This window comes from Cebidichthys violaceus, unplaced genomic scaffold, assembly GCF_023349555.1.
Source record: "Cebidichthys violaceus isolate CVI_PGR_0920_01 unplaced genomic scaffold, fCebVio1.0.p SCAF_19, whole genome shotgun sequence".
NCBI lineage: Eukaryota > Metazoa > Chordata > Actinopteri > Perciformes > Stichaeidae > Cebidichthys > Cebidichthys violaceus.
In genome coordinates this window covers 5,627,916-5,639,022 of record NW_027176361.1, presented here as the reverse complement: position 1 = coordinate 5,639,022, position 11,107 = coordinate 5,627,916, and the positions used below count along the sequence as shown (strand labels likewise).

Sequence of the window (11,107 nt, the reverse complement as noted above, 5' to 3'; positions counted from 1 at the left end):
GCTGCACTGTGCCCACTGAGCACGACACAAAGCCCTTAAACTCTGAAGACCAAGCACAGCAGCCTCACACTTGTTTTACAGCAGCAAGAGTTTAAAAGAAACAACTGTAAAATATGAGATCAGAACTTTTTTTTTATGGCAGGTGTTTCAGGTAGTGATGTGCTACTGGCTATCCCCCACACACACACACACACACCTATCTGCACCCAAATCTGTGAGGCTGTGGCACAGATGGGAGCACCAACCCGAGGGGCTCAGAGATGGGGAGGGGGGCACCAGGCATTATTCAGCACCACGCTGCAAAGAGAAAATGCAAGTTGCAACCGCACCCATGTCAATCACAATAGTAAACCAGTCTCTGTGTGGAATTCCCACTGTAGCCACGGCACCAATTTGGCAACCCCTGGTGGGAGAGCACAGGACTGGCTACCACCGAATCCAAGATGGTGACTACCACGCCCAAAGTCATCTTTTATCGCATCATTTTTGCTGATTGCAATTTTTATATGGTGAATCATCTTAGTCACCAATGCACATTGTTTTTAATGACTATATGTAGCCCATGAACTACAATGTATTACTGTTTTCAGCATGGAATACGTAATAAATAAAGATATTCGTTTTGTTTTACGACTAATAAATGCTATTTTAATTGGATATTTTGTATCAGCTGCTGAAACAAAGCCTTCAGAGCAGCCAGTACAGAGGGAAAACAAACAGTTGCTCAATAGTCCCTCCTTGTGGTAAACAAATATAGGAAAAATAAAACCAACACTCAGAGGAATACAAGCATAACTGCAATCTTTATTAGTTTTTATTGCAATATTGTTGTATCGTCATTCGAACAATTATAAATATATATACGAGTAGAATTGATTAACATAAAAATGGCACAGGAGATTTGCAATTTTAAATATATCATAAATAGTCTTAATAGTGATCTTAAAACCAAGTGCAAAACCAGACAGTTACGTGTTGAGAATGATGTCATTCCTCATATGCAGGAAGAAATGTAGAAAGTGTGATGGTCATTTTTCGGTGGCAGAGGTATTGTGCTAGACATTAAAAAACAACAGGAAAGTGAAAGACACGTGTAAGTTGAGGGAATTGAGTCAGCGTGTGGCATCAGATGCCAGATTGGGTTGGAGGAAATAGGCTACAGTCCCTCAGGATCCAGCTTCATCTTAGTTTCTCACAGGTGTGCTGTTTCCTTTCACCGTCTTCTTCAGGTGGTGATAGTTTGGCAGAATCTTCATGAGGAAGTCGAGCTGCAGAGTCTGAGACTGTAAGATATATACAAAAATATATATATAAAACATCCCTGGTTGTATGAATCTGCACACAAGCCAAAGAAACTTTGTGCCTCGCAGGCATAAGCGAGCACTGACGGAGACTGACCTGTGGCTTTTCACTCTGCACACGGCGGATGCAGTTTGAACCGTACACAACCGTGTTCTCCGGCACGACCTCACACGTGTTGACCTGGCAGCACGCACCAATGATACAGCCACTGGTCAGGATCACGTTCCTCCCAAGATCAGCTGGGATGTAATATTAGCAGAGATATTAATATCTCTGGGGTCATTTAGCTCATTGTGTGCAATGTTACAAATCTGCATTATGACAATATTGTATATTTGATGTGATTTCACCATTATTGGTTATGGTATCCAGAAAACCTACTTTATCATAACAATTATATTAATACAGAGATATAAAAATGACATATACCATGATAGTAGATTGTATTCAGGGTGCACACTCCTCATAGTAATATAGTTATTGATTACAGTACTTACATTTAGACTCGATCACATTGTTGTCCCCAATTTTCAAAGCTTGTGAGACTGTGGAAGAATCATTTAGGATTTAAACCTATGAATTAGTATTTTAAAACAGTTACTAGTAAACTATACTTGACAGTGCTCTCTGGTGGACAAACTTGGCAAAACTGCTTCTAAATGACCGTAAATCTGTTTTTCTCAGATAAATTATTCTTACTTCCCAACCGACATAAACTCAAATGGGTCTACATATGCAATTCGCTAATATCTGCCAATTTGTCATCTGACTCTACTGCAGTCAAATTACATTGTTTCCTGCAATGCATAAGGATACCACATCCAACTTCAAACACATTATTGGTCCCAATTGTCATGGTTTTTGGCTCCACTCCCTCTGTGTCTGGCATGATATTCTCCGGATAACTATAGACAAAGCACAGATGAGATCAAATAAGATAAGTTAAAACTGTGAGGACTAAAATAGTTGATGTGTGTTGTAATACACAATGTACCTGTTAATAATAAGTGCCTGCTCCTCTATCAGATTACCCTCTCCAATGATAATAGGCCCCGCCTCTGCTATGATCCGTGCTTTGGGGTGGACAACTGTTCTGGCACCTGTAAAATAAAAATAAAATAAATAAAAAAGGTCTCGTCTTATTGGAGCATAAATGAGAAAAATGGCGCTTATTGTGAGGTTAAAATCAAACTCTCACCTATGGTTACATCTCCTCTTATTTCGCTTTCAACACACACAACAGCCCCGGCTGCAATTTTAGCACTGCGAGAACACACACACAAGAGATGAAATGTGAAATATCAAAATCAATGATGCAATCATAACATCTGCATCATCACAGGCAGAACAAACAGCTAGATAGCGGATCATGCAAATCCTGTCAATCTGCGATCACAAATATTATTGATCATCATCAGGCTGTTGTATCAACAATTAATATCTCGATATTTAGTTACTGTCCTACTCGACATATAAATATGGGTGTCGCCATCGGTGATTATGCCGGATTATTATAAAAATAAATGGGCATTTTTATTTACTAAAAACTCAAATTAAGGCATAATAAAAAAAAAGCTTAATTCCGATTAAATGTAGTTTTCTACCTTTTCTGTGCCATGATTTGCTTTGCGTCTGACATCCTTGCGATGATGAATAAATGTGTCGATAGTTGATTATTAATCCTAGTTCAGAGTTGGCACTCAGGGTTGATTACGTTTGTCTGAAAAAAAGCTAGCCTGTAACTCTGCTGCCCTCTACTGTATATTTAACGACACTGCAATGAACATGTGTGGACAACGTTGAAAAGATAACCAACCTGTCCACACTGTCTGGTTTATATACATATCCTTGATATTCATAAGCGAAAAGATTACATTTTATCTAGCTATAGGGCCTATATATATTATCATTTATAGCCTATTCATAAACTACTAAAATGATCACAATAATTTCCCCGTCTTTTTTCCCCACTTTCTATTCTACCATTTATATAATTGTTTTCACTGTAAGAAAATATAAATATTTACATGCCATACACCAACCTTATTATCTCAACAGATAAATCAATGAAGCCTTGGACATGCTGTTACATCAGTTGATGTTTTTGATATAGTACATCATTTACTCTTATTGCAGTGTCACCATGTCTCCTGCAGGGTGCATTAAATGCCAATGAATGGGAACAGATGGAGCCGCAGAAAAAAAGCTTCTTTTTTTACCATCGATTTCACTGTATGAGCTTTTGGAAGAAAATCATTAGAATTGTAACTTGGTGGTAGCTTAAGTCAAAAAGGAAGAAGTTTATTTTCGTCTAATGATGGTTGAAATAACCTGTTCATGGCTTCCAAAAGCCAAGTAAACGATTATCAGTCAGATAAAGTTTCCCTCTGATAAACCTCTGTTGCAGCTGAATTCTGGCCGCATAATATCGTTTTAAATCTTTAACCAATGCACTCTCACCTGAAAGGGATTCAAATTGTGTCAAGTCAGCGAGAGTTCACTATGACGAAACAGGAACTTGAGCAATACCCAGTTTTCAGAATGAAATGCATACTTTGCTATGTATGACCACAACAAAGCCTACCAGCAATTATACAACCATAACTATGTGTTCTTTTTCAAGTTGACATTTTTGGTTATAGTCTTGTATTAAATGTATTTATTCATTCTGTTTAACTGAATGTGAAAAAGGTTTATTACCAGTGGTGGAAAGTTAACAAGTACATCTAAACAAGTGCTGCACTTAAGAACAGTTTCAAGAATTTATCTGACAGCTGTAGATACTTTTCACATTAAGGTTTTATCTACCAAAAAAACCCAGTTTGTAAATGATGATACATTGTCACAGATTAAACTACACCGCAGTATATTACAAAACAAGTCCCACAGGACTCCTTCACAACTGAAACATATTCCTGAGGTACTTTTTTGTGTGTAAAACCATATCATTTTAACTGATCAGGGTTAACTTGAAGTGATTTGAAGCAATACAAAAATAGTTCAAAATAAACCACAAAATTAAAATACCTCTAATATGAATCTATCAACCTTTTAAGGCCTAAGCCTATTTGTAGCCCTCTCCTCGAAAATTGCATACCCATAGTAAAGAGAGTGTATTTCGTCTAAATATAAGGTGTATTTTAATAGTTTTGGTATTTTAGAAAGCTGACACTTGTGAGATTTGTTCAGATTTGTAAATATCAGTATATATGTTACTGGTTAAGAAAACATTAAGATGGAACACAGCACAAACTGAAATCTTTTATCTCCGATTATAAAATAATCCAATTTTGATAAGATCTTTTTTTTAATGTTGTAGTTGAAAGCTTTAAACCTCTCCCAGATCATAGCCCAATAGGTTGAGAGTCTCTCTGCACAATTTGTTCTTTGATAAAGTGAAGCATTCAAGAGCTAGAGAGGTTAAGTTATCCCAGATGTCATGGAGTTGTAGTTCTTTGTTTTTCTTCTTGTCCATGTTGAAGATCATATGATAAGATTAACAGCTTCAGAATGGCTTCTAAATAGACCTTGTGGTCCATTTTTTAGAAAACAATAAATAAAATGGTTATTTTAACAGATAATTCCATGACAACTAGGCAAACTCCATCTGCTGATGAAGATCATTTGATATGCTCGAAAGCCCAAGAACAGCTTCTAAATGGACCTTCTTGTGAGACTGTTTTTCACCTAATCCTCTCTTGTTGTAGCATCAACATCATGAAGAAAAGGTAGAATATTTACCTTAAAGTGAAGAAGTCCTGTGAACCTTTACCTGGGCATTCAAAACAGCATGTGCATTTGTTTATAACTGGTTCATTTTAGAGTACAATGTGTGCCACATAAAAACATGTTTAATTTCAAATTAAATAGCTGCAAACAGGAGAAAAACTAAAATATCTATTGAGCTTATTTGAAAAAAAAAAAAAAAAAAAATCTGGATTGTTTGGGAAGAAAACATGACAGAATTGTGCTTACTTGTCTTTCTCACATAAAACGTTAAAAAACTTTAACCATCTCTCTCGGATTACAAAGACAGGTTCAATATTACACAATAGTCACAATAGTTCCTTCAAAGCTGAAGGCACCTGTGTTTTACTTTTTCTCTTTCTAAATCTTGAAAATAGTCACTGCATGTCTACAATGAAGTAGAAAAATAAAGGGTGTGTCGTCTGACTCCTATATAAGGTAGTGGGAAATGTTCCTGTTCTTATGTGATATTCCTGGATTTCAGAGAGCCAGTCCTCAAACCCCGTCAGTTGTCTTGACATCCAAAAGACCATCACAGGCAGCCGACTCGGATACTTCTGTACGGATCTGAACTCAGCTTACAGTTCAAGCTCCATCTCCGCTGCGGGGAGTTCGACTCTCTGTAAAATGTACCAACGGAGGATTCTCAATCTCAGCAGCTCCAGAGCAGATGTTAGAGATGTCCCCCATCGACAACACTGCTCCCAGGTCAGCTCCAGAGGCAGATGTTGCTCATGGCCTGGCAGGTGGAGCTGGTCTCTGCAGGAGACAGGTAGATCTTGCCGCTGGGGCAGACACACACCTCGAATACGGCCTGCTCCTGGGAGGCCTGACTGGGCGACTCTGTGTAGACGCCAAGCGGGAGACTACCCAGCTGAATGGTTTTGGCGTCTAAAAGTATCTGGGAGATAAAACATCAGAGACATGCTAGAAGTCATTCAAATAACATCGCTCAAGGTGCTTTTTAATCATAAGGTTAAAATGTATAATTTGTAAAATACTTCACTCATAAGCCTCAATTGTACCATGTTTAGCGCTGTAAAGTCTAAATCTTGTCTTTAAGTATTATTTTTTTTTAAACATAGAATTTGTAAATTGTCTATTATTCCACAATTATTCCACACAGAAGAGAACATTATGTCCCATTACACACACCAACGCTATGGAAATAAAATACAAAATTAATTGACATTTATAATTAAAAAACTAAACAGGATACGAATAAATAAGGGCACGAAGTCTTCACCTCGAGCGTCACCTCTAATCCTCCTCACCTCTCCCTCCGTGGACTCCAGCTGTAGATCCTTTCGACCGCTGACCTTCAGCGGCCCCTTGGCAGCACTCACTTCCACCCCTCTGGGAGCCTCCATGGTCAAGGTCCGTGTTGGAGACTCCAGCCTAAAAAAAAAATTAAAAAGCACAAGCTAAGAGATTTAGTGCATAAAATCAACCATTTGTGTGTATACTTTCAAGATGTTTGCATTACTGAAAACTCAACTTAATAGCCGAGGTTACGAGATCAGTTCATGGTTATATTGATTGTTATTCAGCTCATAGTTTAGGAATCTGTCATTACTTGTTTGGGGCAGGATAATGGAATTCAATCATATTATTTGTTTCATAATAGTAATGATCATTTTAAAATATAGAGTACTTTTCAAGCCATATGCACAAAACGCTTTCCAAGGTAAGGAAATTCAAAACATATGAAATATTAGGGACAATTGCTGGATGTACATAATGAAACCTATGCATGCATGTATACATGCATATAAAAGCTGGGCGATAAACCGATTTAATCAATTAATGGAAGTCATGGTTTTAAGGACGGTGTTTACAATGAAAATAGATTTTCACTTTAAATTGGGTAATTATGGAAGTGCCACAGCTTCCCTGAGCTCCTGTTGTTCGTAGTATATGTGCAGCATCTCCTCAGGAACAGGCAAAATATCAACATGACAGCATGTGCTAATAAAAGTTCCATTGTACCATTCTACATACAGGGCATGCACAATAACATGCGTTTAATCTAGTTCACAAAAAGCATTTTTTTCTTCAGGGATATATATTTTATCTATTTCCTAAAAAGTGAAGTTTGGTGAAAGTTAACTATAATAATAATAATCCTAAATATTTAATTAGTTTGTAGGGGTGTCACTTGGTAATATTTGTTTTCCTAGACTTTAGATTTTATTGGCACGATTTGATTATTTATTACGTAACAATATGGTTAAATTTAAATAATCAATTTATTAGAGACGATTGCTAGTTTAACTTTTAGCAGCGAAGTGCGGCCAGAGACTACCGGTAGTCAATCAATAAACACAGTCCTGTGATTCCTATATTCCTAATAAAGATTTTCTTCCGGCCTGAAACACATGAACATGCCTCACAAACGTGTACTTATTGCTGCTGCCTGGTGTGTTTTCAGTATAAGGACGGCGGTGTCTGTGCTTTGCAGCTTGCAGAACCCAGAATGAAACTTCTCAAAGATGTTAAGTGCTTATAGTAGGATGTTTGATACAAAGGTCAGTTTGGAAATTGGCTGTATAGAGACCTGTACAGCCAATTTACTACATGTGTTTCTGTTTGACTCTTGCTACATTAGTACATTTTGGGTGTTAGTAATACCAACTACTTCTCCACCTGTGGCATTAAAGCTGCTGTTCCTGTTTAAGTAGCTCTTCTCATTATTCTAATCCAGTATGGCTCCTAAACAGCCCATCATTGTATCAGCTGATTTGACCTTTCAACAACACAGAGGCTAACGCAATTTTCATTTTCCTTCCGTGGACTATTTGTGTACACAGGGAAAGATAAGTGCAAGAGCCAATCAATGTGGAATTTGTTTTCATAACTCATAACCGTTTCAAATTGATTTTCTCCCCCCCCCCCCCCATCTTCCCCAAATCTGTTTTCAATGAATTTTAAATGGAAGACTTTAAGGTGCCGTCTTGAAATCGCTTAAATCTCCATACCCTCTGAAAGTGACACACATTTCGGATTATGCGCTATTGGAATAAGGAAGGAAAAAAGCAAGGCAAATGAATTTCATCTGCATTTGAAAAGCTTCTTTGACTTTAAATCAGCTTTCAGTAGACACAGTTTGGAGAGGATTTGTGAAATGTCTTTGACCTGGGACTATTAGTGCCATAGACCTGTAGAAATGTAGACGTCTGCTCTGCTGTTTTCTTCTACTGCTCTTTTTTCTCTCCCAGATATGCTGTGGATCAACTTACACAATTACGACATGTTGATTATGTCTTTTGTTATTTTCTTGTTTCAGTTTTAACTCAATTCACAATAATGTTTTTGTGAATGCTTTTGATCATTTATTGTGGATAAGTGACAAAAATATACAATATGTTTAACTTTACAACTAAGTGTAGTTTGTTGATAAGATTTGAAAATAACAGCCTGTTTTGCTCCACTGTTCTCCTGTTTTCGACTTAGCTTGGCATTTGGTGCTATCAGTGAAAACCATACTGTAGCCCAACCAATAATAGATTGGTATTGTAGATACGGCTGCTGACACTAGAGAGTAAAAACAAATCTGATTACGATATAATTGTCAGTTGCAGCCCTAATGGAGAGGACACTCTGAAATGACTAACGTTTGAAATTGTGATACAGATCAGGAGTTTACCACCAATCATCTTACGGTCCACTTTAGCTATGTGATGCAAAAAACATATGTAGAGTTTTGACAGACCCCGGACCGTGTATGGCAATGATACATGTAGTTTATTTATACTGACAAATGGAGGAGTGAGTATGACAGTAAACGAGTCCCTCCCAAAGTCCCTCCGTAAACCTATTATTTCCAATGTATCTGTATGTAATGTTCTTTCCTCTGCAGTCAAAACATTTCTCTCATGGCCAAATAAGACCATCACAACAACAGAGAACAACCATTTTTCTTTGCGACAGTCGAAACTAGAAAAAAAAAAAAAAAAAAAAAAGAACACACTCCTGCTGCACTGCATCTCAATCCCAACAAATTGGCAGTAGAAAAGTCTGACCAGAGGTAAGTGGGACCAAGAAGAGTTGTTCTGTTCTGCCTTTATCTTCTTAATGAACCTGTCACTCTTGTGTGGACACAGCTACAAGCAGAAACTGTCCTGAAAGCTGCTTGGATCAACCATAGAGGGGTACGCGGCTGGCCGCACTGCAAACAGACTTTTAAATCTGAAGAGGAGTTCTCTAGTAGCCGAGAGATGTGGAGAAAACCAAATGAAAAGCTGTTTTCCTGCTCTCTGATGCTGGGCCTAGACATGTACCAGGTGATGTCTGCACTGTGAGAAAGCAGGGAGCCTTCAAATCCTGTCTGGTCTGCCTTTGCTTCTTAGTGTCAGACTTGTCTCACTACAGATTCTATGTGCTTTTTAAGCAGCAGCTATCAAAAAAAGAAACTGCAAAAAAAAAAGTTTTGTCTCGACACGGCTGAGACCTGGAGAGTTTCTGTCACATTGATCAGACGTCCATCTACCATCTGTCTTCCATACATGTCAAGGGAATAGACGAACTCTATCTGAATGTGAACAAAATAGACGACAGAAGTATCACAGCGAAATGTTCAGTGATACTAGAAAAACAGCTTTACCAAGAGAAATATCACAGCATTTATCTCACAGTTTCCCTGCCTATTCAGATGCATTTGGGACATCAGGAATCAGAGCACCATCCTCCAGAATGAGACACAAAATGATCCGATTATGTAATTGACAGAACTATTTTCATATTTAGGGCTACAATTTCTGGTTGGAGGGGCGCTACCATTATCAGACTGAGTGAGCAGTTAGCTCGGGAGTCAAAATGTGAATCCTCAGAGCCAAATTTCCTGCGATTGACCGTCTTGATTTCTGTCCTTGAACTCAGCACCAGAGGGTATTTTGAGAGTGAAACCAAATTACAGAGATCACTGTCAGGTGAGAGCAGGACATGACAAACGGACATCTCTCCTGCAGGACTATATCCACTTTATAACGGCACTGCCCTTGTTTTAGAGACCTCAACACCAAGGCCTCTATTCTTGATAGCTCCTCAGCACAAGCGCAATTATTCATAAGTCACCACACACAAACATGTCTTTTTTGGGGCGTACGGTTGACAAAGTGGATGAACTGAGGAGTAAAAGAAAAAACTAAATGAGACGCAGGGGAACCAAAACAACTATAAGTCAAACCACTCAACTGTTAAGCTTCAGCACTACTGCCTCTGTACTACAAGACGCGCACTGAATCTTTTAAGTTTAGTCGATTATTTGATCGTCATAAAAACAACCATTTTGGAAGGCATCAACTTTTTCTCCCCCACGTTATTTGTGAGCTTTTTTCCCCTCAATGCAGTTAATAAAATACTATATACACCAAAACACAAATATTAATTTAATAGTACATTCTAAGTGTATGTAGTGTTTATTATAGAACCTTTTTTAAATTGTATTCATGCATCATTTTGTGTATAATTAATGTCATGTTGTATATCCTATTCTAGTTTAATTAATCTATACTATGCATTTGCCCTTGTGTTTTCACATCTACATACATTTCCTAAATGACTTGTATTTGTTGACTCATTTAATCCATGTAATGTGCTCTTGCTCCATTCTGAAATAAATGTGAACACAAATACAAGAAGCAAATGTAACTCAAATTATTTATTTCAGACCGTTTTCATATTTTCCCCACGTATTTCAGCAGTTTTGGCATACAGAAACCCCCCTCTCGTTTTTTGAAATCTTTTAAATAATGCCTGTTTGGCAGCACCTGACTGAATTTGACTGAATTATAATGTTGGTTTTCCCCATTGCATCTGTGAGTTATCTGTGGTTCTTAACCATCATTAAGTTCTTGTGCACACCAATCCAGTGGCAATACAAACCTGTACATCTCCTTCAACTCACCCTAATAGGCTGCAATTACAAGAAACGATTGAAGCAAATATAGATAGAATCCTGTAAACTCATTGACGATGAATTGCACAAGGATAGTTTAAATGAATGCCAATGGAATCCTTATAGTCAGTATATTCAATTATTCAGAAGCAGCATGATGAT

At 37.7% G+C, this 11,107-nt stretch overlaps 2 protein-coding genes across 2 annotated transcripts in view; both read right to left on the bottom strand.

Moving 5' to 3' along the window:
* Nucleotides 1–826: 826 nt before the first annotated feature.
* On the bottom strand, nucleotides 827–2,994 carry LOC137874597 (dynactin subunit 6-like). The gene is made up of 7 exons (XM_068713362.1): nucleotides 2,907–2,994; nucleotides 2,501–2,565; nucleotides 2,297–2,402; nucleotides 2,119–2,207; nucleotides 1,800–1,847; nucleotides 1,399–1,541; nucleotides 827–1,283 (listed from the first exon to the last, which is right to left on the bottom strand). Exons 1-7 carry the CDS (start codon nucleotides 2,939–2,941, stop codon nucleotides 1,185–1,187), a joined length of 585 nt encoding a protein of 194 aa, XP_068569463.1. The 5' UTR covers nucleotides 2,942–2,994; the 3' UTR covers nucleotides 827–1,184.
* Nucleotides 2,995–3,762: 768 nt separating this feature from the next.
* The window catches only part of LOC137874595 (zeta-sarcoglycan-like), a 28,747-nt gene continuing 21,402 nt past the window's right edge, over nucleotides 3,763–11,107 (bottom strand). The window contains exons 7-8 of the mRNA XM_068713361.1: nucleotides 6,324–6,447; nucleotides 3,763–5,950 (exon numbers count right to left, since the gene is read on the bottom strand). Of these exons, the coding sequence (XP_068569462.1) occupies nucleotides 5,759–5,950; nucleotides 6,324–6,447 (316 nt within the window). The 3' untranslated portion in view covers nucleotides 3,763–5,758. The remainder of the gene's footprint in view (nucleotides 5,951–6,323; nucleotides 6,448–11,107) is intronic.

Bases quoted from the DNA above. Each gene is read 5' to 3' on its own strand.
- LOC137874597 (XM_068713362.1), bottom strand. From the start codon at position 2,941: ATGTCAGACGCAAAGCAAATCATGGCACAGAAAAG. The intron at 1,848-2,118 runs GTATCCTTATGC...ATTCTTCCACAG, and splicing joins TGTGTTTGAAGTTGGATGTG to TCTCACAAGCTTTGAAAATT. The intron at 1,284-1,398 runs GTCAGTCTCCGT...TATATCTTACAG, and splicing joins TGCAGAGTGAAAAGCCACAG to TCTCAGACTCTGCAGCTCGA.